The 27494-nt window shown below is 39.8% G+C and overlaps 1 protein-coding gene across 3 annotated transcripts in view; it reads left to right on the forward strand.

Moving 5' to 3' along the window:
- pde4d (phosphodiesterase 4D, cAMP-specific) overlaps nucleotides 1-27494 on the forward strand; it is a 202479-nt gene that overhangs the window by 72056 nt on the left and 102929 nt on the right. Inside the window, exon 1 of one of the 3 annotated variants that reach the window (XM_035992010.1) lies at nucleotides 18441-19039. The exons of the other annotated variants lie outside the window; for them this stretch is intronic. Coding sequence (XP_035847903.1) covers nucleotides 18777-19039 — 263 coding nt within the window. The 5' untranslated portion in view covers nucleotides 18441-18776. Of the gene's footprint in view, nucleotides 1-18440; nucleotides 19040-27494 lie in introns of those variants that run through there. 3 annotated transcript variants of the gene reach the window in all.

The following is a 27494-nucleotide window of genomic DNA, read 5'->3' on the forward strand; positions in this document are numbered from 1 at the left end:
TACTCTCACTACTTTGTCATCTTTAATTTTGTTGATAACTTTTAAATGTTTGAAGTTCTTGTATCTCTGGGTGACCTCTCAAAATTCTCTAGAGAAGGAATAGAGAGCCTTTCATACTAAGTAGTACAACATGGTCTAGTGAGACTTATTCTCTTATTAGTGTGTTTGTGAGTAGACCTTTAGAGGGCCCTTGGTTTGACAAGGGAGCCTCAGAGCAACAGGAGGCATATGGTAAAGAGTTAGGAGCCCTGCATGCCCCAGCTTGTGCCTTTGCAATAAGATGAGTGTGCCCTGTGTGCTGATACCGGATAACCTAAGATCAGTGTTTGACACCTTAAAGGAATATTTTGACATTTTCGGAAACAGGCTTATTTGCTCATGTCTGTTTAAATAGAAAAGTTACAGCCAGCAGCCAGTTCAGCTTAGCATAAAGACTGGAAGCAGGGGAAAGGTCTAGGACAACATCTGAATGTCAGGCTATTCTTTTCCACATTCCAGCTCCGAATTTGTGGCCACAGGCTGGTGCTTACAACTTAAAACGTTGCAGTCCAACCACATTTGACAAACTGTTGGTGATTGTTCTTAATATTTGTGCGACTTTTAACATGTATCTGTCAGGTACACAATTTCTATATATTTTCAGTATACTGTGTATATAAGGGCATGCATTCAGAAGTGATGTCATTCGCTTTCCAACTGTGAAAAAAAAAGTACTACAAACACTTGTGCAGCTCAAAAGCAAAAGGACGAGAGCACAGTGGGTATCTACAATAATTACTTGGTGCTTGCGGATGGCTCGTGCACATCTAAGAGAAGAGATGTGCATGGAGGCACTCAGCATGTTTCCTCCTAAAGGGAGCAGAGGAGTGAAAGGGACAGCAGTGGAGAGGACAAAGAGCCCCTCCTTTCCATCCCACCACCACCACCACCACCACCATCAGGCTTAGACAGGGTCACACCAACCATGTCCACTGGGGCCACAAGGACGACGGAGTGCAAGTTGGGAGGGAAACAAGGATGCAGGGAAGGGTAGAGGAACAGTGGGAGGTAGAGTGGATGGTGCTGTACTCCAAGGCTCTGAGGAGTCAGCGGCTAGAACAGATATTGTAGTGCTTTGTGGAAAAGCATAGAGCACGACTACTGATACAAAGCTATCACTGCAGAGAGCGTGTGTGGTTGGAATTAGATTAAAACCTCTATGTTGACTCAAAGATGTTATCATACATGGAATCCATTATAGAGTATCCTAGAAAAGTCGATTGCGCTCAATCTTGCAGTAGATAAACATTACATACTTTCTCATATTTCTGCCTCAGGAAAAGTATGGGATTTAAAGTGGTTGGAAGAAAACCTGTTTTCTTCTATCTAGCCGCTTCATTCATTTTATGGATCATCTGCTTATGACAGAAGGTGTATTGCACACTAACAACTGTTGAGTGACCCCCTACACTTTGCGGTGTGGTCTTATTCATATTCCTCACATGCACACACAAAAATACTTCCCTACCAGAGCATGTAGGTGAGTGAAGCTGAAATAATAATACTGAGCACAGGTAGTCTTTTGTTTATTTGCAGATTCTAAAAATATACAAATTTCAATGACAATTCGACATGAAAAAGTCACTGTCAGAAGTGTAATAGGGAATAAATTGGAGCTTTGATGATAGTCATGAACTTTCAAACACCGCACAAATTGCTCTCCTATTATATAACATTTTGTTCACACCCAGGCATATTTTAAAAGGAAGCCTTAATTTTTGTTTACTCAACTAAAAATGACACAATAATAACGAGTCATAATTGCTCTGCATCGAACATTAATTAGCTGAAAACACTGTACTTTATGCCTAATTAGCACATGCAGGTGGCATTACTTAAATTGCAAAAAAAAATGATCTTGTACAGTTAATTTAATAAACAGGTTTTGTGTCTGTAAAGTCACTTTTCCAAGTGTCGTTGACTCTGTAGAAATATTTCGGTTTCATACATCGTGTATACCAAGCAAAAGCTTTTTTTATTTATATTATTGGGCAGTGCCATATGTTGCCCTAGGGTTTTGTATAATGGCACATTTTCAAATGTGCATGCTTTAGAGTGTTGCCAGAATACCACGTTAATCATGAGGGACCACTAACTTCAGAAATGTCAGTGCGCGTTTTCACAGAGCAGAGGCAGCTCTCCTCCAGGTGATGCATTATTTGCCGAGATGTAAGACGATCCCATCTGACTCTCCTTGATCGCAGTGCAGTTTTTGGGAAAATTAATTATTAGTATGCTCTTATTTCAAAGTATATTTTACAAAAAATTAGCCAGTGTTTGTGTGATTGTTATTGTATTGTATTATATTGTATTGTCTGTTTGTTTCCTCCTGTTTCTATGATAAAACATGCTAAAACAGTTGTTGTACTGTATGTTTTTAGAGCAACACTGCAAAAGTTCATTTATTTTTATTCGACCACTAAAGGTCTATTATGGACTATTACTCTCTGTCATACTGTGTCAGACTGCCAAATATCAAACATTGTCTCCTTAGTTAAAAAAGAGAGTTTGTTTGCAGGCAAGTATCCTGTAAGTTATATGTAAGTTAGTCTAATTAGAGCTTTTTAACTACAGTGTTCACTGTTATGCTGATGTGTCTCTGCACTGTATTCCCAATCTCCAGGGGGACAAACTACACAACCATGTTTTAGATTGTTTTGGATTTTCAAACAGTCAGGTCTTGACCTTAAACTGAATTTGATTACTCTGGCAGTAAAATATACTCCTCCTTCCAAATATCCTACAGGCCTGGTCATGTTTTGCTTTTTTATGCTATGTTTGTTAACCATAAAATATTATTCAGAAGCACAAAATGTAATTTCCCACTTTTCAGGCGACAAACAACTATACACACCAATGAACATCAAGCATCCTAGCTATGTTTGCAGCCTGCATAGGTGCTTTTCCGATATTAAGAGTCAGATCTCAGTTCAAAAATGTTAGAAAATAAAAATTTTCTGTTTGGTTCATTTGGCAATAGAAAAGAACATTCACTTGTCAGCCAGCATAATCAACATTTGTATTATTTTTTAGTGCAACCGGGCAGGGAATATGTTTAGTAACTAAGATAAGGGCATTCTCACATTCAGTAATGGAGGCTAATGAATAAAGGGAGGAAAAAACATTGGCCTAAAATACTAGATATGCGTATTTCTGCATCTAACATCCTCCATGGTCCTCACATCATTACTTTGTAGAATTTAATTCAGTATAATTACAGTGCCACAGGACTTAAACACACGCAGAAAAGCTGCATGAGCGTCGTCTAAATTAAAATGGCTCCAACGTCCATCCAAACCTGTCAGTGAATACATTTACTCTTGTGTACTTCACCAGGTTACCGAAGTACTTGGTTGTGCTTTTACAATGGAAGCTTCATTGCTTAGACATTATAACACAGGTATAGTAAGCATGCACTTTGACTAAGTGGGATTCTGGTTGGAGTGCCAGAGAGACACACGGGAAGTCAGTCAGTGCAGACCATTCTACCTCTGTCTCTCCCCTCCCCTCCAACTCCGAACAATGAACAGCAAAGTATATGACAAATTCTAAAAAGTTACAGACTATTTGTTTCTTAATAGGCATACATAAATCACAATCATACTAGGCTAAATACAGGCTACCATCTGGGGCTGCACGGGGGCAGGAAAAAGACGCAGAGATGTTAGACATCATTTCTCTACCTTATGATGATTTCGGTACACCAAACGTAGATTTGCGCTCTGGAGTTTGGCTGATAAACTCTGCCATGAGACCCTGAATATCCAGATCATCCAAAATGTCTTTGTGGACGTGAAGCAGTGCCATGTGTGAAAGTCTACTCTGAGTGATAGTGCTACGGAGCCAGGTTTTCAGGTGGCGAAGAGCTGAGAAAGACCTTTCGGAGCCAGTAGTAGACACTGGTAACCAGAGTGGAACAGTGGATCAGCTGTTCCACCTCGGTGAAAAGCCCTCTTATTACTAAAATTATCCCTCTCTTCATCCCACACCCCAAACATGACATACAAAATGTCGTGGAACAAAAACAACAACCAGAGATATTTATAAACAATCATTTTATTGTCATCGCAGTTTGTCAACAGGGGGTGCTGCAGCACCTCCAGCACTGCTACTTTCCGCGCCTCTGATTGTGTATATACAAAATTCTAACATACAAAACAACTACACATCAGCCACAGTTTCAGTTTATCTTTACTTTCTAGACCCCAACAACGAAGTCCATTGTCTATTTCAGGAAATTAGTACCATTATTAAAGGACAATTCTGGCGCAAAACGAACCTAGGGGTTAATAACGGATGTGTACCCACTCTGTCGTTCTCTGGGACATGTTTTCATGCTAATTGATTGTGTTTGTAGCTTGAACGAAGCTAGCGTGGACCGCTAGCTTACAACGCTAGTATTCGGGGCACAAGGAAAGTAAAAACAAATCGCTATTTATACCACTAAAAAGGCTCAAAATATCACCACACTTCAACGGTAGCATAGTGAGGGTCCCTACATATTAACCGAAGCATTGAGAACTTTGTAAGTGTACCGACAGTTTATTGAACGAAGAGCTGCGGGAGCTCTGTGAAAGGGCTACGAGAGAGAGAGAGCTATGCCGCAACACAGCCTCGTACTTCGGGAAACCAGTCATGACTTACAGCTGGCGATGCCAACTAAAATCAAAAGCAATTTGCACAATACATCTGAAATAATTGCACCAATGTAAAACATAACTTGTCTAGTTTACTTACTCAGTGGATAACTGTCCATCTTGTCCCTCCGGTCTGGGTCGCCGTCTCCAATTTATTTTCAGGACATGGAAAAAAGTTTCCCTGTTCATCAGAGAGGGGGAATCTTCAGACTGTACAAAACACTGCATCTCTTGGGTGTTGCGACGCAACAGGTCCCACTCCGTGCAACACAGATACTCCTGTTCAGTGGCCATAGATTTACAATGTCCGCAGGTACACCACCAGTTTCCTGAAGTACGAGGCTGTGTTGCGGCATAGCTCTCTCTCTCTCGTAGCCCTTTCATGGAGCTCCCGCAGCTCTTCATTCAATAAACTGTCGGTACACTTACAAAGTTCTCAATGCTTCGGTTAACATGTAGGGACCCTCACTATGCTACTGTTGAAGTTTGGTGATATTGTGAGCCTTTTTAGTGGTATAAATAGCGATTTGTTTTTACTTTCCCTGTGCCCCGAATACTAGCGTTGTAAGCTAACCAGCGGTCCGCGCTAGCTTCGTTCAAGCTACAAACACAATCAATTAGCATGAAAACATGTCCCAGAGAACGACAGAGTGGGTACACATCTGTTATTAACCCCTAGGTTCGTTTTGCGCCAGAATTGTCCTTTAACAATTATATGAAATAGAAACATGACCTACTGTAGTCTTGTATAGAGCCAATAATTACCTCAGTCAACAAAGTCGCTTTTTCATTTACATTATATTGTTGGATTTTTTAAAGAATGTACGGAACAATCATTTTCATGGTGATCTTACCTGGTATTTCAATGATTAGATATTTATGTTTTCAATAAAATACATCAAATAACAGAAATAGGGAAATGATTCCGAACCACAAGATTATTTATGCTTTTTTTTAAATGGATAGACTGAACTGTAAAATGAAGGCAATGAAGTAGTGGATTTACATAACAAAAATGAGAAATAAGAAAGTATCCCAGGGAATAACATGATATTGATGTTGGTCTATTTGACTGCCCTCATTTTCTCCACTGTGATGAGATCAGCAGAAATAAAATATCTTTGAACTTTAATTTTCCCCATTTGCCTCACTTTTATTCCCATGATTTAGCAGTTCCTGCGGTCTTCCACTGTGCTCTTTGTTATGCCAATGTGGCTTGGAAACTGTTGATGGAAGTGCTTTGCTTTGGCTGGTGTCAAAACATGTACCACGCCATTGCGTGGGTGTGTGAAAGATTAATATGTTTGCTTTAGATTCAAGGTTTTCTCTCTGTCTGTCTCTCTCTGTCAGTATACTGAAGACGTAAGAGGCCCTAAGAAGCTGGTGGCTAAACTGGCCAGTAAAGCTGTGTGAGGTTTGACTCTGTATCAAAACCTAAAAGATGTATCATCACTTTAGCCTGAGTGCAAACATGAATAATACGAAAGTCATCGTCTACCAATTGAGAGTCAGTTTACTTTATTTCCAGACACGTAGTCCATGGAAGAAAAAGATCAGATACAATTGTTTATAGAGGATTAGGACAATCCTTTAAAAATTCAATGAAAGAGACGTGAACAGATATATTGACATTTATACAATGGCTACTAACCAAGTATAGTTGTCTGTTATCTTTAAAGTAGACATTTTATTAAAATAAGTGATACTAGATAGATACAAAATGCTGGACTGTTTGGATTTAACAATAAAAATGATTTGGTGATAGTGGATGGTAATGCCTCTTGTATACATTTTGATATATTTTGTCTTGTTGTGACACTAAATATCATGCACAGTTTTACACACTGTTGTAATTAATTTTACAAAGAAATCTCCCTTTTTTTATATCATCTTCCTCAATTCTCCCCCTCCTAACACTAGCCCCTGCATTTCCATATACTGTACTGTATATATTCATAGCCTTATAAAACATGCTCATCTAACTAATAAATCCACGAGTCTCTGCCTGTTGTCTGGCTGTCACGCGCATATGGTTACCCGCGTGTGCAAAAGATGTCACACAACATACCTTTGTGTGAATAAACTAGGTCTCCCCCTGAACGTGACACGTTCAATATTAATAAACTGTTAATAAAACTAAGCGAATGCACAATAAAGGTAAACAAAAGAAAACTTAGCGGCGGAGCTCTGGGCTGCTCGGCTCTCGGTCAAAAAATAAAAACTCTCTCTCTCTCACACTTACGCTGCCGGCGTTGGCTGAGTTTGTCTCCTGGTCTGATTCGGGTTGTTGATTAACACGTTTTTGCGGATTGCACCATCGTGAGTCCATTAATGAGGCAAATGTCTGTTTGGGAACTGCACTTTTGGTTAATTTTTCTGCCTTGTTGAACAAGTTTCCATCATTAGCTTTGATAAACAATTTGCATTTGCAATGCAACTTTATTTTATGAATGAAATTATACACAGGAATTCTATACAGTCATTTAGAATAAACTGAAGTATAAGAATTAATCTTTTTTTTTTTTTTTACAATTAAGACATCAAGGTGTTACTAATAACATTAGCGATGGTGCCATTCTATTAAAGTGTCACAGTAAGCCGCTACCAGCATGCACAATGCACAATGTCATTATTTTATTATTCACACCTGTGCTTTTTACTACTGTGACATGTCAAAATGTCTTCTGTGAAAAAGGCCTTTTAGAAGGTGTTTCAGAGTACTACTGCATATGTGGCTGCAAGGGAGCTGCAAGAAATCAGATTAATTGTTTTAAGTGATGTCACTTGAGTCAGCGTCCGTTGGAGTTTGAAAGTGAAAAAAAATCTGGGGGTGCGAATTTAGAATAAACTAAGTTTACCAGCCTTCTGTAGCCCGCTCCTCATCTCTGCTTGAGGCTAGTGGCTCGAGGCTACATAAGCTGCTACTTGCATAACGCACCCAAATCTCTGACCGAACTGTCTTGAGTTGCATTCTGCGTAATGTAGGCAGCAGGTTTTGTCAAGGAGGAAGAATGCATGGAATTAAAAAAGACAACTGATGTTTATTAAATTGTCCATCATTCGTCCAACAATGTTATAAGAGTGCAATGTTAAATCTAGGGCTGTAACTAACAATTATTTTAATAATCGATTAATCTGTCGATTATTTTTTCGATGAATCGGATAAAAAAACAAAAAAGCATTAATTTATATCAACTCAATACATACTTACATACATACTTGTTGTTTTAGTTAATAGTTGTGTAAAGGTAAGTAACCTAAAGAGCAGATACAGACAACACACACACACACACACACACACACACACACGTTCACTTGAAGCTTAGTCATTAAATTATTACCATCATTGTAGTAAGTGCAAGTTAAGTTCATTTGTACACCACATTTAAACACAGCTTAAGATGACCAAGTGCTATAAAAGAACTTTAAAATGAAATTAAAAAGTACAACACACAAATATATTTGTCAACAATAACTGATATGGGACAAAGCACAGAATATATACATGACAATAGATTGAAAAATTAATGGGCCAAAAAAGGCGAGTGAATAAAAACGTGTCTTTAGTCTTGCTTTACTACTGTTATTAATGAGCTAACGCTAGCTTGTCATGCTTGTAGCTGGATAACGAGTAAACACCAGCACCACTGGAGGGACGTTACGTTCCTCACTTCAAAACGGAACAAAAGTAGGATTCTGTAGTGACTTTACCCTGCTGTTGAACTCCCTTCCTCCTCATCAAGGACTCCAACATGTTTACGTTTTAGGTGCTAAATCATCACCATGGTGCGCCTGTGCCATGCCGTGTCGCTTTTGCTTAATTATCTTGCAATTAACACGTTTTCGATTGATTTGGTGTGAAATGCTCCCACACCTTGGTCGTACTGATTTCTCTGCCTCCGCCATGTGTTTCAGAACAACGTTAAGGGTCTCTCTCCGTATTTCCTCTACCCCCGCTCTGCTCTTTTTTCTTTTCTTTCGCTCCGCACTCAACTCAATTGCTTTTATCTCCGCGACTGAATGGCGTGTCGCGCGACACAACGAATCGATAATGAAATTCGTTGCCAACTTTTTTAATAATCAAATTTTATCGATTTTATCGATTCGTTGTTGCAGCCCTAGTTAAATCTGTGAAGTACTCATTTAATGTCAGTAATGGCCACATGTGCTTCAGCTTACTATATGTACTCATGGCCTGTCATTATTTCCATGGGTCTTCAAATGATCCTTGTCCTGGTCCTAATGCAGCACAGTGTTCTGAGACTATGATGCAATTTAAAAAATGAGCACCTTGTTCAATTGTATTGGTCTGTTCTGTATGTTCAAAAATATAAAACAATAAAAAGTTGATCTAAAAAAAAAAAGGAGCACAAAACGGCGAAAACAACCACTGGATGGGAAAAGGGTATTTTACAATAACTTTGAATGCACCACGAGGCTGGCGAGGCTGAGTCTGTGTTTTTCAGACAACGGCAGCTACAGTCTTTTGTTAGAATCCTCTATAGTGAAATACAGAAACACTTTACACCGTTTAGCTGTCAGCATTTTAACCGTGTTTACTCCAGCTGCTAGCTAACAGTAGGCTAACGTTTGCTGCTGCTAAGTGTAGTGTGGACTAGCGTCCCGTGCGGCGATGTTTCAGTTCCCTCTAACGTCCATTTTCCCTAACGTTACTAGTTGTTGCAACAGCATGTGAAAAAAACTACAAAGTTTGCTAGGCCAAAAAGAACGTTAATCTCGCGATAAAAAAATTGACAGCGTTAAAATGGGTTTGTGTTAACGCCGTTAATAACGCGTTTAACTGACAGCACTACTTAAAAGTTCCACTTTTGAAGTCTTGTGAATATTCTTCTACAACTCCTAGGTGTTATTTTGAAATGTGGAGGTGAGCATTTATTTTCTCATTAATTATTCAGTGTCAATTCTGAGTAGTAATTCCCCTCTCATCATGCATCAGTGGCCACTCCACATCATCCCCATATTATTCCGCTCCTAAATGAGACATATTATTATACACTCTTATCTCATTTAACAGATCATTTGTAATGAGCAAAGTAATTTTTTTTGTGTTTACTTAAAATGCTTTCTCTTGTTTGTGTGTGTGTGTGTGTGTGTGTGTGTGTGAATTGGATGTGTGCAGTCAGTGTAGCCTATGTACCATGATAAGTACTTCATTCTTTTATGAAGTACACCAATGAGATGTAGAGAAGGAGGAAAAGAGGCCACTAGCATTATTGTGTTCCACCAACTCACTATATACATATATATAAATGCATCCACAGAGACCCGGGACCCCCATGTTCACAATCACAGGCTATTTTTTGGAGCTACCTTGATCTTCTTGTCCTCATCTCTCCCCTTGTCCCCTCCCCCCTTAACCTCTCTTCCTTGTCCCTGTGGTCATTTGTATTCATCCACCTCCATTTGCTGTCACCCTGCGTCAGTCACAGCCTGCTCTGAACTCCTCTCTCGCTTGGAAAGCTGCTCCGCTTGTTTTCCTCCCTTACTCTCCTCCGTCCCTCTGTTCTGCATCTCCCCTACCCATTTCCTCTCATCATGGCAGGCTATGTTCATGTCAGGGTGCAGCTCAATAAATAACCATTGCCATGCTCAAAAATAAATGCAACTGAACATAAGATGGATACACAAAGGCTGCTATTCAACAGCATGCACGGTCGCACGCATTTAATCACACGTTCCTGCAGAGTATTATTATGGATCCTGGCCGGGGTCTACATTACTTTTTTCATTGGCAGTGAATCCAATACTAACTGAAGACTCCCTGAAGTTTTAACTTACTGGGTTATTCAGTCTTGATGCACACTGGCTACGACTCATAATGCTTTGAGAATTGCATATAGGCCTATGCTCCATTATTTTTCCTGTCTCCTGATTTTGTTAAAATTGTTTTTGAAGTAATTTGAGCCACTGGGGCTAGTGTTGGATGCCAGATATTAAAAATGCTGTTGTTGGCTTTATAAAGCATCAACCCACTTTATTCCATAATGATGAATGCAAAAACACAAGCCATAGTTTATTTAGGGCCCACAGGCAGAATGAACCTAATTACCAATCTGATCTTTGAATCTACACATCTAAAACTGTAACATTTGCTGCCTATTATTTACAGAGTAACTAGCTCTACCACAGCCACCCTGTCAGTTGTAATTCCTCTTTTTGTATGTGCCAGGGAGGGAGAGGATGCGACCTGTGACCATCAGTGAGAGGGAAGGAGGGAATTTTACCACAGACACTATAACAGCTGTGCTAGCCAACTAACTGTCCATGAGATAACCTCACTGTGGCTGAGAGACCAGCTGTACAGGTGTGTTTGAAAGGGTTTTGTTTTGATGATATACTTACAGTACATGCAGGTTTTGTTTACTTCAGTTTTCAGCTCTCTCTCGTGAGTCAGCGCCTGGTTATTTGTGATGTTGAGCAGTGATGCAGAACCAGTGTTCACTCAGTGTTTTTTTTTAGAGGAGTGGACTGGCTCTATTTTGCATTCACGACTGCTCTCACCACGGGCAGTGAGTCATCTGAAGCGAGAGCTCCTTAAATGTTAAAACCATATTAAGAAAAATGACACTGCTCTAAAGGAGGAAAACACTTCTTAACAGCACTGCATGCTCAGGATAAAAATGACAGTTGATATAACTAAGATTCTACGAAATTTTAGGTATAGTCACCCCACATGGCCTAAGATGGAGATGAGCCCTGAATAAAGTGGCTATCATATCAAAGACTAACAAAGGTGTAACTGCATAAAGAGTCATCACTGTTGGCCCGAGCAGGTTGGGCAGCATGTAGTCATGGTCTGCGTCTTACTGATAACTTTCTGTTCACTAGAAAACATTTCTACACAAATGCTGCCATCTATTGGTCAAATACATGAAATTCTCTCTGTGCTTGATAATGGATTCTCCACCAGAGCTTTCATGATGTTTATATTATGGTCAATTTCTGTTGATCATCGCTATCATATGTGGCCCTTTAACTGATTATGTACAAATGAATACTGAAGGCACTTTTATACTCCTCTTACTTGACTAAGATATGGACATAATGTCAGTTATCACAGTGTGTGATGGCTAGAATTGATATTCAAATTTGTAATAGAAACAAGCCTGTACTACTATTAGTTTTATTATTATTAGTTTAACCTAAATGCAAAATTATTTTTTCCATAGTGCAAAAACTAACAGCAGATGCAAGCCTGAGTAGCATTTTATAGTGGCATTTTGTATGTGTACCAAATATTTGGGGATGCCTACAAATTAATTTGTTTTTGTAGAAAATGTACATGCACATTTTGAGCAGCTGTGGAAACAGCATGTCCCCTAGTGGGTATCTTCTGACTTCTCTGTTGTGTGTATGAATATGCTTTGCCTATATTCTGCAATATGGCAACAAATAGTGTGTAAGCAGGCTGTAATCAAGTATATGAGAAGTGGATTGCTTAGTTGTTTGTGAGTGAAAACATGATTCCAGCTTTACTAATACAAATGCATGAACACAATACCAATTTATTTGGAAGGAGGCAGATATGTTTTGCTAAAAATACTCAATCCATTTTACAATTGTACAATGATTTTGTAATAGAAATGCCTCCACATAAAGCATGAGTAACTCATGAACCTTGTAAATGGCAATCTGTACACCAGAGTGAGTTAAAGCTTATTAGTTCAGCACAATTTTTTTCTTTCTGCTGCACCATTTTAACATTTGTCGTCAGCTAATCACTCTGGTAATTTGATTGCGTCCAAATGTTCATGTTCATTTGATCTGATGATATCAACTTAATCAGGAATACCAGGAATACATGTCAATGTCAGTGTCAGTGTCAAAAATCACAATACAAGAAAAAAAAAAAAGAGAAAACACACATTTATAACCATTTATAACCACCGTACGTGTTTCCTGGACCTGCCACTGGACCTCACAGTGGTAGAAAATGTCCACTTGAGGGTGGCAGAGCTGCATTATGGTTTTGGATGCTTGTGTTAGCATTGCGCTTAGGGTCTACATTGAACTGTAGAGAAACCGTTGTTTAAGTCACCCTTTCAGTGTCTCTTTAACTGCCTGCCACCCCCTCTCCTCCCACTAAATATTATTTCAATAGTATTTCAGCACTGTCCCCTCACCATCATATGTCTGCTAGAACATTACATTTATGTAAGTGGTAACTATAGCAACAGGTACATGTAATAAATCATAGTCATCATAGACATCCTTTGGACAAAACATGAAATTAAGTGCATTGATTTGATAGTCAAGTATCACACGATGAACCCCTTTGCCAATAACAACCCAGACTCCAGACTGTGCTCTTTGAGCTGACGGCATGCTGTGTACTGCCAAAAGAAAGGCATCCAATCTGTGAAGATTAAACTGTTTTGCAAGGAGATTGTGGGCAATGAGCTCAGATTTTCACACAGATTTGATGTGTTATTTAAGATGACAGTGTTCCCCTCTCATTTTTCATACAAGGTTTTGTTTTACAAAGAAGGGAAATGGGACAATTAGACAAAACATTTGTCAAAACTGAGTCACAACCGAATTATGGTGAATACATATACGACTAAATACTCTGATCTTCAGTTTTCCTCTTTGTATGGTGAAGTTAGAAAATGCGTTATCTGCCGATCAGGTACGAACCAGAATGCTACATTTGTGAAACCCATAATGTTAATTTTTTGTTAAGACACTCTGAGAGGTGTTGACTCATCAAAATTATTTTTTGGAGGACTATTACACTTCACTGTCAGATGTTAATGTTTTTGTGTCCACTGCCTGTTTATTAAAGAAAGCGGGGAAAGTCTGGGGCTCCTTATCACTTTTTTTTATTTATTCCAGTGATAGAGTATCACATTTTTTGCTGAAGACAACAAAAAACACAACTACTGCACTTTCTGTTTAGCAATCGCCATACCGATTTTTTTTCTTTCATAACAATTAAAAAAAAACATTAGGCCTGTACTAGTTGCACGTTGCACTTTCATTTGCGTTCTCAGTGCATGCCAGTGTTGTGTGCCGGTTTCTCTGTATGTGTTTTTGTGGTGTGGGTCTGTTTGAGCATCTGCATCATAGACTGTAAAAATAATGTCTGCATATACTACAGTTTTGCCCTGCAGATTGGCTCCCCCTTTCTTGCTTTTGTTCCTCCAGCCTTTAGTTCAGCCAAATCCACTTGTCCCTCTCCATCCATGTTGCCCCTGGTAACCATGTGGAAATGCTCATAGTCATGTGCAGCAACAGGGAGGGGTTAAGGAAAAAACGCTTTACAAAGAAAAGAAGAAAAAAAGACAGGCAGTAAGACAAGTAGCATAAGAGAGGAAAGTAAAGCTAGAAGTATAAGAGAGGAGTGGGAGAGAATGACAGTAATGATGTATGTTCATGTGAGAGAGAAACAAATAAAACATTTGCTCAAAGAATGGCATTCATCTCTTTGACTTTTGTGAGGTGATGATTAATTGCATGCTGTCAAATGAAGGACAACAGCTCTCATAGCTGTCATGACTGAATGTCTGACTGACTGCCACAGCTTGCCTTTGACTGGTGGTTGCATTTCGATGATGTTGACAGGCCAAAGGCATGAGACTCAGCTGAGTCCCACTAACTCTGGTTTGGTCGAAATAAACCCTTAATTCACAGTTAGTTTTGAAAATATGCTGGCTTTACATTACTGTATTTACCAGCTGTCTCTCTGTCATTGCTGGCCATGTTGTGTTACTGAGTTAGCTCGCTGAACAAGAGTCTGTCGCTGAGTAGTCTTTATAACCAGACCTACTGTATGTCCACACTTCGTTTTAGCGCTGTACCAGCGGCTCTCACTCATTCTTCAGAGGCAAACCATTAAATTATCAAAAAAGAATCGGCAAAAAATTGCCCAAATACACTGCCCCAAAAAAATCAGTGTTATTAGCTAAGCTAGACCAGAGAGTATTCAGTTAAAACAGATCGGTAATGTTGTTTTGCCCACAGTATTGTTTGTCAGCAACCGGTCATATGGTATAGGAGGCAATTTGGTCTTGTGTGCTCTGATGAATCTGGCATGCAATTAACACACTAGTCATAATTTTGTTTTAATGAAACTTAACTCCTGACATTTGCTCCTAGTGTTCTTCACCACTGTTTTGGAAAAGAAAATAACGAGAGAAAGGCTAACCAGCTATATAAAAATTAATGTATGCATTTTCTTTTTAAATGAGTGTTCTGTGGTGCATCTAATTTATGCTGATATGTGGATTTTGAAGTAACTGATAAATATTCTAAAAAAATAAAAATATTCTAAAATGTTACATTTGAGAATGTAATTTGGTATGGAGGTAGAATGGGTTAGCACTTTTAAAACCTGGTGATTGCCTATTCTTGCATTGCCTAGTCTTTATCGACAACATTCAGCTTCCGGGATTGTTCAGGTGCTGGCGGAAGTTCTGCAGGATGTCCCTCATTTCGGCCGGATGTTCGTTGCCTTCCGCTTTCTTTGTGTTGCCATTTTAAACTCTGGTCAATTTAAGAGGACTATGGTTAACTGCTCCTCAGATCTCTGCAGGGTAAATCCAGACAGCTAGCTAGCTAGACTATCTGTCCAATCTGAGTTTTCTGTTGCATGAATAAAACAATTATTTTATGCATTTTACGGATTGACCTTACTCCACAGCGCTGCGGAGAAAAGTCTGGCCCCTTTCATACATACACTCCTGGATAAGAGAAAAAAAAACGCTCTGGTTTGTTTGCATTTCTTTAAACCAATCACAATCGTCTTGGGCGGCGCTAAACTCCGGTCGCAAAGATGGCGGATCTGTAAAATGGACTTGGAAAGAAACTTGTTTTGGTGGAACATTTGCACCCTGCAAAAGAAAATGCCACATACAATATTAAAGTTAACTGTTCACACAATACAGTAACGAGCTATATAAATTAGCTGGATACATGGTTAAACATAATTTGCTCTTAACATTGTATTGCCGTGTGTATTTTGTCCATAGCAAATCCCCAGTATTTGGTCCCAAAATGTCCCAGTTAGATAGTAAATGCCGTAAACATATTATTTGTAAATCTTTACAATCATTCCCCGAAATAACCAAGCAGGCCTGCCTTGTTGCACGATCCAAATTTTCTTCGAGGGACATCCTGCGGAACACCCGACCAGCGATTATCCCGTAAATTAACTGTAGTTAATTGAAAATTAACTTTTCATCTAGCAAATTATCCAGTGAAATCTCTTCAAATCTATAAGGTGAATTAAACCTTTGCTAAGCCCCGGCACTCGAATGCAGACTGGCCAATCATAGTGTAGCATCAGCCAACTCTAACCAGGGTGCGACAACTCTGCGGCTCTGCTCCATAGACTCTCATGCAATCATTTCAGATTTTCTACATTTTTGACTGGTTTTGTGGATTTCGAGCTAGACGTGGTAAACCATTGTGCCTGGGGCACGTGTAATAGTGATAATCGTTACCCGTAGAGGTTGGAAGGAGGATGTTAAAACCTGTGGAGCTAACATTAGCAGAGTACAGCACATCATTAACTAGCACTATGCTATGCTAGCTACTGAAGGTATAGTGAATGTATACACATCCTGCTTTTGCTTTTTAATGATTGTAACAGTGAATAAAGACATACCCTGCTTTACAGTGACAGTTGTCACTGCAGCGTGGGCAGTACATGTAGATGAACAGCGCTCGGTCTCCCTCCATGCTGGAGCTCCCCCCGCTCACCGCCACCTGTTTTCGCTGCTGAGTCAGTTTGACATCCTGGAGATCCTTCAAATGCATATTGTAGACCCTTCTGTGTGCTTCACTTTGATATTGCTTTTCAGTTTTTTCCAAAATTAGATCACCTTTCTTAGGGGAATGCAGTTAGTGACAGTGTGGGCACCATGCTAGCTGCAACAGCTTGGCGGAGTAGCAGCGGCTAACATCAAATGGACGGGGCTTAACAAAGGGTCAATTGCCACAAAATTTGGACAGACATTCATGGTTCCTTGAGAATGTATTCTGATTATTGACTATTTATTTAGGGCCACCAACAGGTTGACATTTTTGGTTGAAATTAAAATATCTGGTGTTGGGAATTCGTAGGGTGCGAGTTCCCCGGTCCCAACACTGGCCACCTGCAAAACATGCTTCCTGCAAAACTAATTCCCACCTGCCCCAGCTGAACTTTGTGTTTAGCATAAAGAAATATTCTAACATGCTAAACTAAAATGGTGAGCATAAACTTTAGGCTATACCTGATAAACATGTTCACATTGTCATTGTGAGCATGTTGCAAAGCTGACGTTAGCAGTTAGATCACATCACCACTGTGCCACTGCTGTGTAGAGCAGTTAGCGTGGCTGTTAGTCTTGTTTCCCTAAATCTCAGGAATGTGAACTGTAACCAGAGCGATATCCCTGATTATGTTTTATTCTTTATTTTTACGTTTTTTGTTACTGCATATCTGGAATGCCTTGATGGGGAGCAGCTTACTATACAGCTTTATAAGTGCCACATACTAGTTTGAGTATATGATCGACAACAGCCAAAGATAAACTAATAATTCATTTAATTGTATATTTTTGCATTTGTATTGGGCTGATTCAGCGATGATAAGAAATGCTTAAAATGTGACAAGACGGAGGATGGAAAATGCTAGGGGGTAGCATATGAGATTCAGCAGACAGTGTTTTTATATTTACCCTTGTTTGAAAAACTAACACAGTGAAAGGGTTTGGCAGAGGCTAGGGGCAAGATGACGCTGATTGCATAAAACTCCTAGTTTTTCCTGCATATGTGCAAATGTTAGTCAAATGTAAATTTGTACACATGCACACATATACACATGGCATAATTTTCCCAGGTATGTCCTCTCAAGCTGAGATTGGATTTGGGGTTACTCAATAACTAATGACGTCGTCATACTCAGATTCTAGTCAGAATATGAGTCTGATGACGTTACTGTTGATCATCTGTCCATCATCGTATAAAGCCCACCCTGACAATTTGATTGGTCCAAACAGCTCTGGTTCAAGCATAGTTGCTCCACAACGGATCAAGTCCGGACTGAACTTCACAAACTCAAATGTTGTGGGCGGGGCTAAGTTCGGCTGGCATCCAGGCTATAACTAATGGGTACTTTAGTGCGGTCTGCTGCATCGACAAATGCACCTTCACAGATGCCTCGGCTCTCAAGCACACGCATGCAAGCATGCGTACACCATTTTTAGTGTTACTCAAGCTTACCATATTTCTCCTCATAGCTCCCTGTTTTTCTCCTCTCTATTGTGTGACGCACGCACGCACGCACACACGCACGCACGCACATACGCACACACACACACACACACACACAAAGGATCAGTAGCTTATAAACTGGCTGCAGTCAGCAGTCAGTCTCTCTGTGTAGTGAGAGGAAGGAAGGATAAATTGCTGCGACTGGATGCAACAGAACTCAACCAAGCCTTACTGGATTGAGTCATGCTGGGCTGGGTTTTTATGGGTGAACCAACACAGGTTCCCTTTTGGCTTTTACCAGACAGAGATGGGCTTTTCTGGGCTGGAATAGACTGAATTAGTTTAGCTAAACTCTCGCTGGGCTCGATTCCACTTACTGTGTTTAGTCCTTGGAGAGACAGGGCTGGAATAGACGGAATTCCCTTTTTTTTTTTTTTTTTTTTTTGCATTCCGCCCTCCCTCTTTCCTTCTTCCATCCTCCCTTTATCTTCTCCCTTGCACTTTCACAGCAGACATCCAGTGTTGCAGAGCAGACAAAGGCAGTGCTTCTGTTCATCTGCTGGCTCCTTAAAAGACGGAAAAGGAGAAAAAGAACAGGGGTTTTTCGTCTCTTTTTTTTTATCCCCTGCTTTTGTACAGAAGGAGCTGCTGGTTTGAGGAATTTCCAGCCGAGCCTTTTAGTTAATCATTCAGAGGATTTTTGGATCTGCTTTTTTTCCCTTTTCTTTTCTACAGATTCCTAAATTTTAAGGAAACCTTTGGACTCTGACAAAGAAGAAGCATATATTGGTGTGTGTATTGCTTTATCTCTAATATATCTTGGCTGCCTTTGCTGTTCATTCATTTGGTGCTGGTGTTGGTGGTGAAGCCGGGGCAGGCATGGCCCAGCAGGCAGGCATGGGGGTGACCCACCAGGACACCCTGGCAGTGCCCCCCATGCCCAAACACTCCGGCCTGAATGAAGACCTGGTGAAGATCCTGCGGGAGAACCTGCTGCAGCCAGAGAGGCAAAGAGGACACCGGCGGTCGCCCTCCTCTATCTCCCCCCGGCTCTCCCCCCGCAACTCGCCGCGACTGCTTCGCCGCATGCTGCTCAACAATAACACCCATAAACAGAGGCGCTTCACTGTCGCACACACATGGTGAGACTCAGATGGACAGATAGTGATTGGAAGATTGATAGCTATTTTCACTGTTGTGTGTTGGTGGATGGGGAGCTGCATAGGCTTACAAAGTGCATATGTGTTTGTCTTTGTCAGTCATGTGGTGTAAACCGCACCCTGGCAAACTTTGAAGGTCGGGACTGTGTTTGTTGAACCCTGTGTGCGAGGGAGGTGGCTGTGTGATAAGCCATTTGAGTAATCAAACTTTGTTTGCGGTTTAACTTGAATGCTTTCTTCTCACAGAGAAATGGCAGGAGTGTGCGTGAGCAAATCTCTCTTGTAGGTAATGCATGTCAAATCTCCTTGGAGACCCTCTTCTCACCTTAGATTATGAGTTTCTCTCTGGCTATTCCTCTCTGGCAAGCTTAATCTCCATTTCTATCCCCCGTGTGTGTCCCCCATTCTTACTTCTCCTGCTGCCCCCTATCTTCCCCCTTCCCATGCCTTCCCTCATTTTACCATTTTACCTATTTTGTCTTGTTAGGTACATGTAGGTAGAGTAGGAAGCCATCCATCGCTACATTTCTACCATCCTGCTGTGGCTTTCTCTCCACACCTGGCTGCCTGCAGTTTTTGACTATTAATTAGTCCTCTATTCCTGGCTGTCTATCAGCCTCTGTTGCACTCGCCCACGCCTCATCCCCTCCCTTCGCCTCATATCTATTCCCCATTCACTCTCCCCCATGTACTTCTTGCCTCCTCCCCACTCATTCCCCACCTCACTCATTCCACTCCCCCCCCCCTTTTAACTGATTCCAGCACTCTCATCTCCTTCATTTATTTATGTGTCATATGTCTTTTTCTTCCCTCTCCATGTTTCTCTCTCTTTCTCTGCATTGTCTTGTGTCCCTCTACCTTTACTCACAATCTCTCCCATTACACACCTCCCTTCTGGACTCTGCAATGTCTCATTATGTAATTCAAAAATTCACATATTCTCACGCATAAATTCACATATCAGAGATACTTTACTCTGTTACTTCTCATTTCTCTCCTTAATTCCCCCTTCTGCTTCTACCTTAAGGTGTGTTATATCTCAATGTTTGATCGCAGACAGTTGCTTCAAGTTTCCTTTCATATTCTGCACTTACTGTTCAGTCTCACTTTCTCCATTTTTAATCCCCCATTTTGCTTTTTTTCTTTCATCTTTCCTCTACTCTTTTGCATATGAATACATACATATTATATCATCTCTCCTCCCTGCTTCTTTTCTTTTCCCTTTGCTTCTTATATCTGTTGGTGCTAATAGCTTAGGGAGATAATGGCTCCTATAGCTTTTTGCTATTTTGAGGCACACTGCTTCCTGTGTGTCTGTATAATTTAAATTTTATGAATTAATTATCTGTGTGCAAAATTAAACTCTGTGTCTGTACGTGCAAATGTGCTGGTTTGTACATGGTTGTTAATTCAGCGTATGCAATTTCGCACACCACCACCATCATTCTCCTTGTGCCACTTTAAGCTGAAAGCTATTTCTCACAGTTCCATATTAGGAAGCAGACACACTTTCATTCTTGGAATGGATTTTCCCTGTTCTGTTTTGACGCTCAGCCTTGTCAGCAGCATGACAGTGGGGCAAGTGAGCCAGATTTTCAAGAAAGTCCCACTTGTTAGATATCTGCAACTTATGAAAACAGCAGGGGTGAAAAGAGCAAGTGGCACTGGGGGCATGATGGTGCATTCATTATAGATAAGCAAATGTTGGCTTATATGAAATGCTACTCAGCATATTTTGTCATGATGACACTCAGTATGTGCCTGGAGGGAGCCTTCTGGTCATTATTTTAAGGTGGGAATACATTTTGAATTGTGTCTTCAACTACTGTTTTAGTATCAATGATTCACACCTGCTCCCTCTTTGAGATCTACTGTCAATGTGCTTTTTAGCATGACGTAATATCTAGTTGTCCCATGGATTTCCAAGCATCTTCTATTGTAAGTATGTCTGAGTTGCTTTCCCTCTCCCTTCAAAAAAGTAGCCCAATCAGAGCTAGAAACCACCCAGAAAACAAGCCCAATTCTTTAAAATTCTATTTCGGTTCTATCATCTCCAGTCAATCTCAAGTCAATTTTAGCCAAACGGCTAGAACCTGAGCCACACCTCAGCAACATTGCGTGTTGAGCTGAGCTGTATATATGGTAGTATACATTACCTACTTTTTGTGATAACACCTTTGTATTGTTTAATCTTTTCAAATGAAAAGAACAAGACCAACATTTATTCTGCGATCAAGTATTGTAGAGATTATGTCTCCAGGCCGTAGAATGCTCTGCAGTCCAATTATAAACCTTAAGATAACCATACTGGAACTGCATCCATAAGCAGCGACATCCTGATACAGAGCTACGCTGAAAATGCAGTCCCAGAATTGTTTCAGAATAAATTATATAAAAAAATTGTTTTTATTAGTTTATGGGCAAAAATGAAGTTTGTGGCACAGAATGGTAGCCCATCAGGCTGTGGCTCCACAGACAATACTTTTGAGTAGGGTAATTTTAAGGGATTTCTAAAAAAAATCTCTCTAAAAAATAAAGTCACCATTACGGGCCACCTACATTGCACGCGTAATGTATGCGGAGCGGACGTTCCAACACAACGCTTCCACTATAAACAGTGAAACTGGCTACACCGGACACGAGAGCAAACATGAAATAGAAAGAAGGAATACATTTGCTTTCACGTGTCTGAGGATTTGGACGTTACATGTGTATTTTATTAGACACTGGTCTGCATCATGACTGTTTGGGTGACAGGAGGGTAAGAGTAGGAAAAGACAGTGATAAGAAAGAACAATGACCACTTAATTACTGTGTAACTTGTTGGTCATGTACCCTGGTTTATGTCTTGACATTTGAAAAAAACAAAAGAAGTGGCAGACAGAATGTCAGACAGAGATAAAGAGTGTGGGAGGTTTGGAGAAAAATTGCTGTGCTTTTGTCATGTGTGTGAGCAAGGACACTGGAGAGAGACAATTTGTAGGAGAGAGACACCATCCCTGGCTGTAAGCAGGAGGGAGGTTGACAACTGCAGTGCAATTTGCTCCAATCACCTCCTCATTGTTTCACAGCTGCAGGGAATCACAGGGCCACTGCGCTGTAAATCTGGTGACATACACAGCCCTCAGTGGCTCCACTCCACACTTCATTAACAAGACAATTCTTCTCTATGGACAGATTGGCCTGATGTACTGCTTCACTGTCCTTATCGGCACAACACCGTGCACACCATACACAAATTGTTTTACAATCACTTTGAGAATACTGTAGAGAATGCATCCCAAATGCTGATTAGCTTTTCTGAATGAATTTGATTGGCTGCATTTATTTACAAAGACATAAAGAAGGTACTTCTGGGGATTTAATGAAATGGAATGATTTTCTGAGTTCAGTGCAAAAGGGGTTTGGTCTCATTTTACGGCAAACTTTTAACAGTCCCAACTGTTGACAAAATGTGATAATGGTATGATGGAATTTTAAAAGCTGTAAATATTTGACTGGGAGTTAATTTGTCTGAGAGGATTTTAAGTTGAGTGTGGTGGTTATTATTCAATTGCTGCTAGTATTATTACAACCTAAGCTGCAGCACTACCTCCAACAGCAGTAGAAGCATTAGTGTGGCCTTTTGTACGGAATTAAAGAGGGTATCTGCAAAACTGGGTGTGTTGACAACAGACTTAAGACTTAGCATTACATTGTGCCTTGCTATCAAGGGATATGTTTAGGATTTGAGTTGTTTTTAACAAAAGCTAACGCACATTAGCAGTGCAATAGTCAATTTGAGAGGGACAGGAGTTGATGGTTGTGATATGTACACAGCAATTGCTAATAATTCCTTCATATGTGATGTATATGTGACTTTTTACTTGTATGAGCAACTGTCTTTCAGATATATTGACACATAATCATTGCCAGCACACTGCACCTTCTCTAACATGCTTACATCTTGCAGTATAACAGGAGGTTAATTGCTTTCAAGAGTCGTGTCTGCTTCATAATAGCTGTTATTTAATAAATGCCCCTGTATTATGCACACAGGAGATGCGATTGAGAAATGTTCTCTCACAAAGTTATTAATCGATTGCTCTCAGCCTCACAAAGACACAGTACATATAAAGCAAGGGTTGAATGGTGTGCTCTCCCATTCAAGTGACATACAGACAGACACTCACGACTTAGTTTTTGCATTCTTTCTACCAGAATAACTCTGTTGATATCCTGTTTTTAACTTGCCTTCTCACTGACCCTGAGGTATTTTTAATGCTTTTGCACAACAGCGTCTTATGCTGCATTGCAACATTGAGAGTGTCTCTTTATGTAACAGGAGAGGGATTTCAGCGAGGGGAGATCAGGTGGATTTGACTGGTGGTGCTGATGCCAGTGCTTCTTCTCTGGCTGAGTGGTCCGACTAGGGAGCTTTGGTTGGGATGGCTGGAGTGTTGTGGACATGATGGATTGATGGATAGCTGGGTGAATGATTGATGGTAGATGGGTGAATGAATGCAGGAAGGGTGGGATGGAAGGAAGGAGCCATGGCAGAAGAGAGGGAAAGTGTAGGAGTAGAGGACCTCAAGCTAAACACAGTGGTGCTAATCTAGGCAGAGAATGACTCTCTCTACTTCTGACTGGGTTGTATCATCTCTCTTTGTATGACTTTCCTGCTCTCGCTCATTTCTCTTTGCTATTTCTGACTTTAAGACAGATGATGGAGTTCCTACAGTAATTAGTATATTTGCAAGTATTGCAATTGTTTACAAGTATCTGCACATATGACTCTTGGTTGGACGTGATTGGAATCTGACAAAATGTGCTTTTTAAAAATAAAAGAATTAGTTTGACAGTGAGTAGAGGGGGTCACTGCTCCTGACCAAGAGATAGCCCGGTACATAATCCCTCATAAAACCACAACTTTTCATTTTTACACTTTTTTTTATAGATTAAAACAAACAAGATATAACATGTGAATTGGCGAGCTTCAGGTGCTGATAGGCACATTTTGTAACCTTTTGACAGAGCCAGGCTCGCTGTTCATAATGACCATACACATGTAAGAGTGGTATCAATCTTCTGATCAAACTCTCAGTGCATTTCCCAAAACTATTCCTATTTAAAATTGTTAAGATAAGATAAAATACATGTTTATTGATCCCCAGTGGGGAAATTCTGTTGTTGCAGCAGTACAATAGAAACAACAGAAATGAGTATGGATAAGTATAGAAATAAATAATAAGAGGTATAAAAACTTAAATAGAATAAAATAGAAACTATACAGAGTATTTGGAGACAAATTACATCTTAAAGTAAGTAGTGCTGATAAAGTGATAGTGGTGTGATTAAAAGCAGCAGAGTCAACAAGTTTAAGTAAACAGTGTACACCTGACTAATGATTTGATTTGATATGGTTAAGTAATGGAACTCAAGTGTTTTTTCTGTATTAATAGAATATAATATAGTGCAAGAGTAAATATAACACTACAGTAGTTAACATGTTGTGGAAGGCTTTATTATTTTTGTTGGATGTACTTGGTTTATCAGTTATAGTAATATTTGATCTAAAATGATTTGTTGATCAATCTATTAACAAATTTGATAAATGATTGGGTGCCTAGATAGCTCAGTTGGTAGCAGGCTCTCATATATAGAGGTTTACTCCTCGACGCAGCGGGCCCGGGTTCGACTCCGACCTGCGGCCCTTTGCTACATGTCATTCCTCCCTCTCTCTCCCCTTTCATGTCTTCAGCTGTCCTGTCAAAAATAAAGGCCGAAAATGCCCAAAAAATAATCTTAAAAAAGATAAATGATTGATGTTTCGTAATTCTCTGCAAGTTCAGTATATCACCTTAGCACATACTCTTGGATATTATAACGTTCATTTTGACTATTTTCAAACAATTTATTGAGAAAATAAATCTGTGTTGGTCGATAATGAAAATAAATGTTAGTTTCGGCCCTAATCAATAGGATATTTTAGTATGAAAAAAAAAAAAGCTGATTCTCCTCACATTAGTCGAAAAATATTTAGTTCGCAAGAGCAGTGCAAATGTGTTTAGGGTAAATTAATAAGTAACACAGTTCTGTAACAAAATGCCCTTCAGCAGACTGTCAGTAACATGTTTGTTTCTCAGTGCCTTGATGTGGAGGTGATTTGTCCATCGATGCGTTTACCCCTTTCGACTGAAGCCCTCTTACTGCCTCCTCAGTGAGTGTCCACAGTTAGTTTTCAGTCACTGTAAAGTGGGTATTCCAGGTGAAATAGGACTCTATAGCTACCTCTGTTTGTCACTTTAGATGAAATTTCTATTAATAGCAAGCGCCATTTTGCCTGTTTTTTTTTTATTTTTTATTCCCAGCCTCCCAGTCCAGGGTCCATACCTTCCTAACATTCTTTGTTTTCAGGGTGTAGCTTTGCTCATGTAATTACCTTCCATTCCTTTGAGGTGGCTTTGGATTGCAGCTGTCATCCTGCTGTGCAGCAAGGAGGATTCTCCAGGTTTTATCAGCCCAAACACTGCTCTCCACCCAGGAGAATACAGCGCATGTGATTTGCATACATATGAGCATTTGAGCAGTGCTGCTGCTGCTACTGTGTTAACAGTGCTGGCTGCATGACACATCGGCACAGTACAAGCTTCTTAATTCTCAAAGACAGGCAGATTTGGACTAATAAATGAGATGACATGCATATAATCTTGCATACATGCACACAAACTTATACTAACACAAACATTCTTCTCTTACTGTTAGATATTAGACAGGAAACTGGTTATGACTCAGCTTTGACTCTGTATTCTGAGCGTGTGGCCGAGTCGGTGTTGGCCGAGGTGAATAAAACAAGATTGTATAACTGTGTGACTAGAAGAGACTGTGAAAGAGATAGAGAAGGATGAGTGAGGTAGACTCGCATAGAGGAAGAGCATGTTTTTATGTTTTTATATGCTGGAAGTGTATTTCATATCCCACCAACTGTAATATACTGTATCAATTTTAAAAACGAAGAACCCCCCCCTTGAACTACTGCTGTAATCCAATCATCCCATTGAATATTATAGAGCTATAGAACAGAACTGCACTCATTAATAAATGGATATTATAAATACTACATCAGTGCCATGCTGCCCCTTTTATAAATATAACCCCTGATGCTCTATTCTGTGTTATACCTTGTATATGAGTGATGAGAGATATTGAGTGTAGTGGCCATTGAATGACCTGAAATGACTGCAGAACGGTCATACATTATCCAAAAAAAGTTACAGGAAGGCTTCTTCACAATAAGCTCTACCTAGAACCGCTTACCTTTAAGAAACCTTTTACCGCTGAAAAGCTTCTATAAAGGTTGTTCAAAACCTCGAAAGTTAAGTTAACTTAACTGAGCTTTGTTTCTGCTAGCCATCTACTCCCGTTCATGGATATATTATAAGATCTGTAAGACCCGCCCCTGTTCTGCATAAAATGTATTGATTGGCTTTAGTTTACTGCAATACATAAATAAAATGTATAGATTATAAATGTTAGTAAGTCTTTATGTAAACTTTATTCCACTGAATACACATACAGACAGATGGATAATGGCTCTGTAGGGAGTATAACAAAAGTGTGGTATATTTTATCCTTTTATTATTCTTTACAGTAGCATTTCAGTTGTTTACCATTAATTTAGTTATTCAGTAAGGAAAACAGGAGTGTGATCCCTTCACGTGAAAGTAATTGTTTGCTAAGAGAGAATTCAGTTACTGATTAGGAGGCTGCTCTGATAAACGCAGCTGCACCAGAGCTTCGGGCAGAATAGCCTGAGGATGTAGTTGAGAAGATGACTGTCAATGTGAGGGGAAGTTTTTAATAGCTATAAGTATCTTTGTAATGGATTGCAGATGGCCATGTACTCTTTTGTGCATTTCTGATATATGGAGGTTGAGAGGTATTGGCTATGTTTCCGTCCCTATTCACAGCTCCATTCTCACCGCGGTGAAGATTTTTTCTAATCACAGCGGGAAAAAAGAAGATTTTCACCACACAAAATGAGGGTTGGATGTGGCCTAAAGCTTGCATTATCATTTTCTCTGAGAGAGCCTTATTAGCCCGAAGTGAGATCCATTAATGGTGCATAGCTGTGGTAAATCCATTGGTCATTTCATGATTATAGTGTACAGGCTCAGTTCATTAAAGAATAATTGAAAGTATAACCCTCTTAAAGGCAGGGTTGGTAATGTTTTTTGTTATGTTATCTTTATATGCATTTCCACAGACAAACTTTGGTAGATTCATACACTTGAGTATTTTCTATGCTAAGAAAGTGGAACACAATGAAAAATTCTTATATTCTAAATTCTAGCTAATGCAAGATCTCCAAATGAAAAAAAAAAATCAAATACGAGAATTAGATTTTTCGGTTTGATACCATATGTTGCAAAGATGAGAGGAGACACATACTTGTCTT

The sequence above is a fragment of the Sander lucioperca genome, chromosome 2 (assembly GCF_008315115.2).
Source record: "Sander lucioperca isolate FBNREF2018 chromosome 2, SLUC_FBN_1.2, whole genome shotgun sequence".
NCBI lineage: Eukaryota > Metazoa > Chordata > Actinopteri > Perciformes > Percidae > Sander > Sander lucioperca.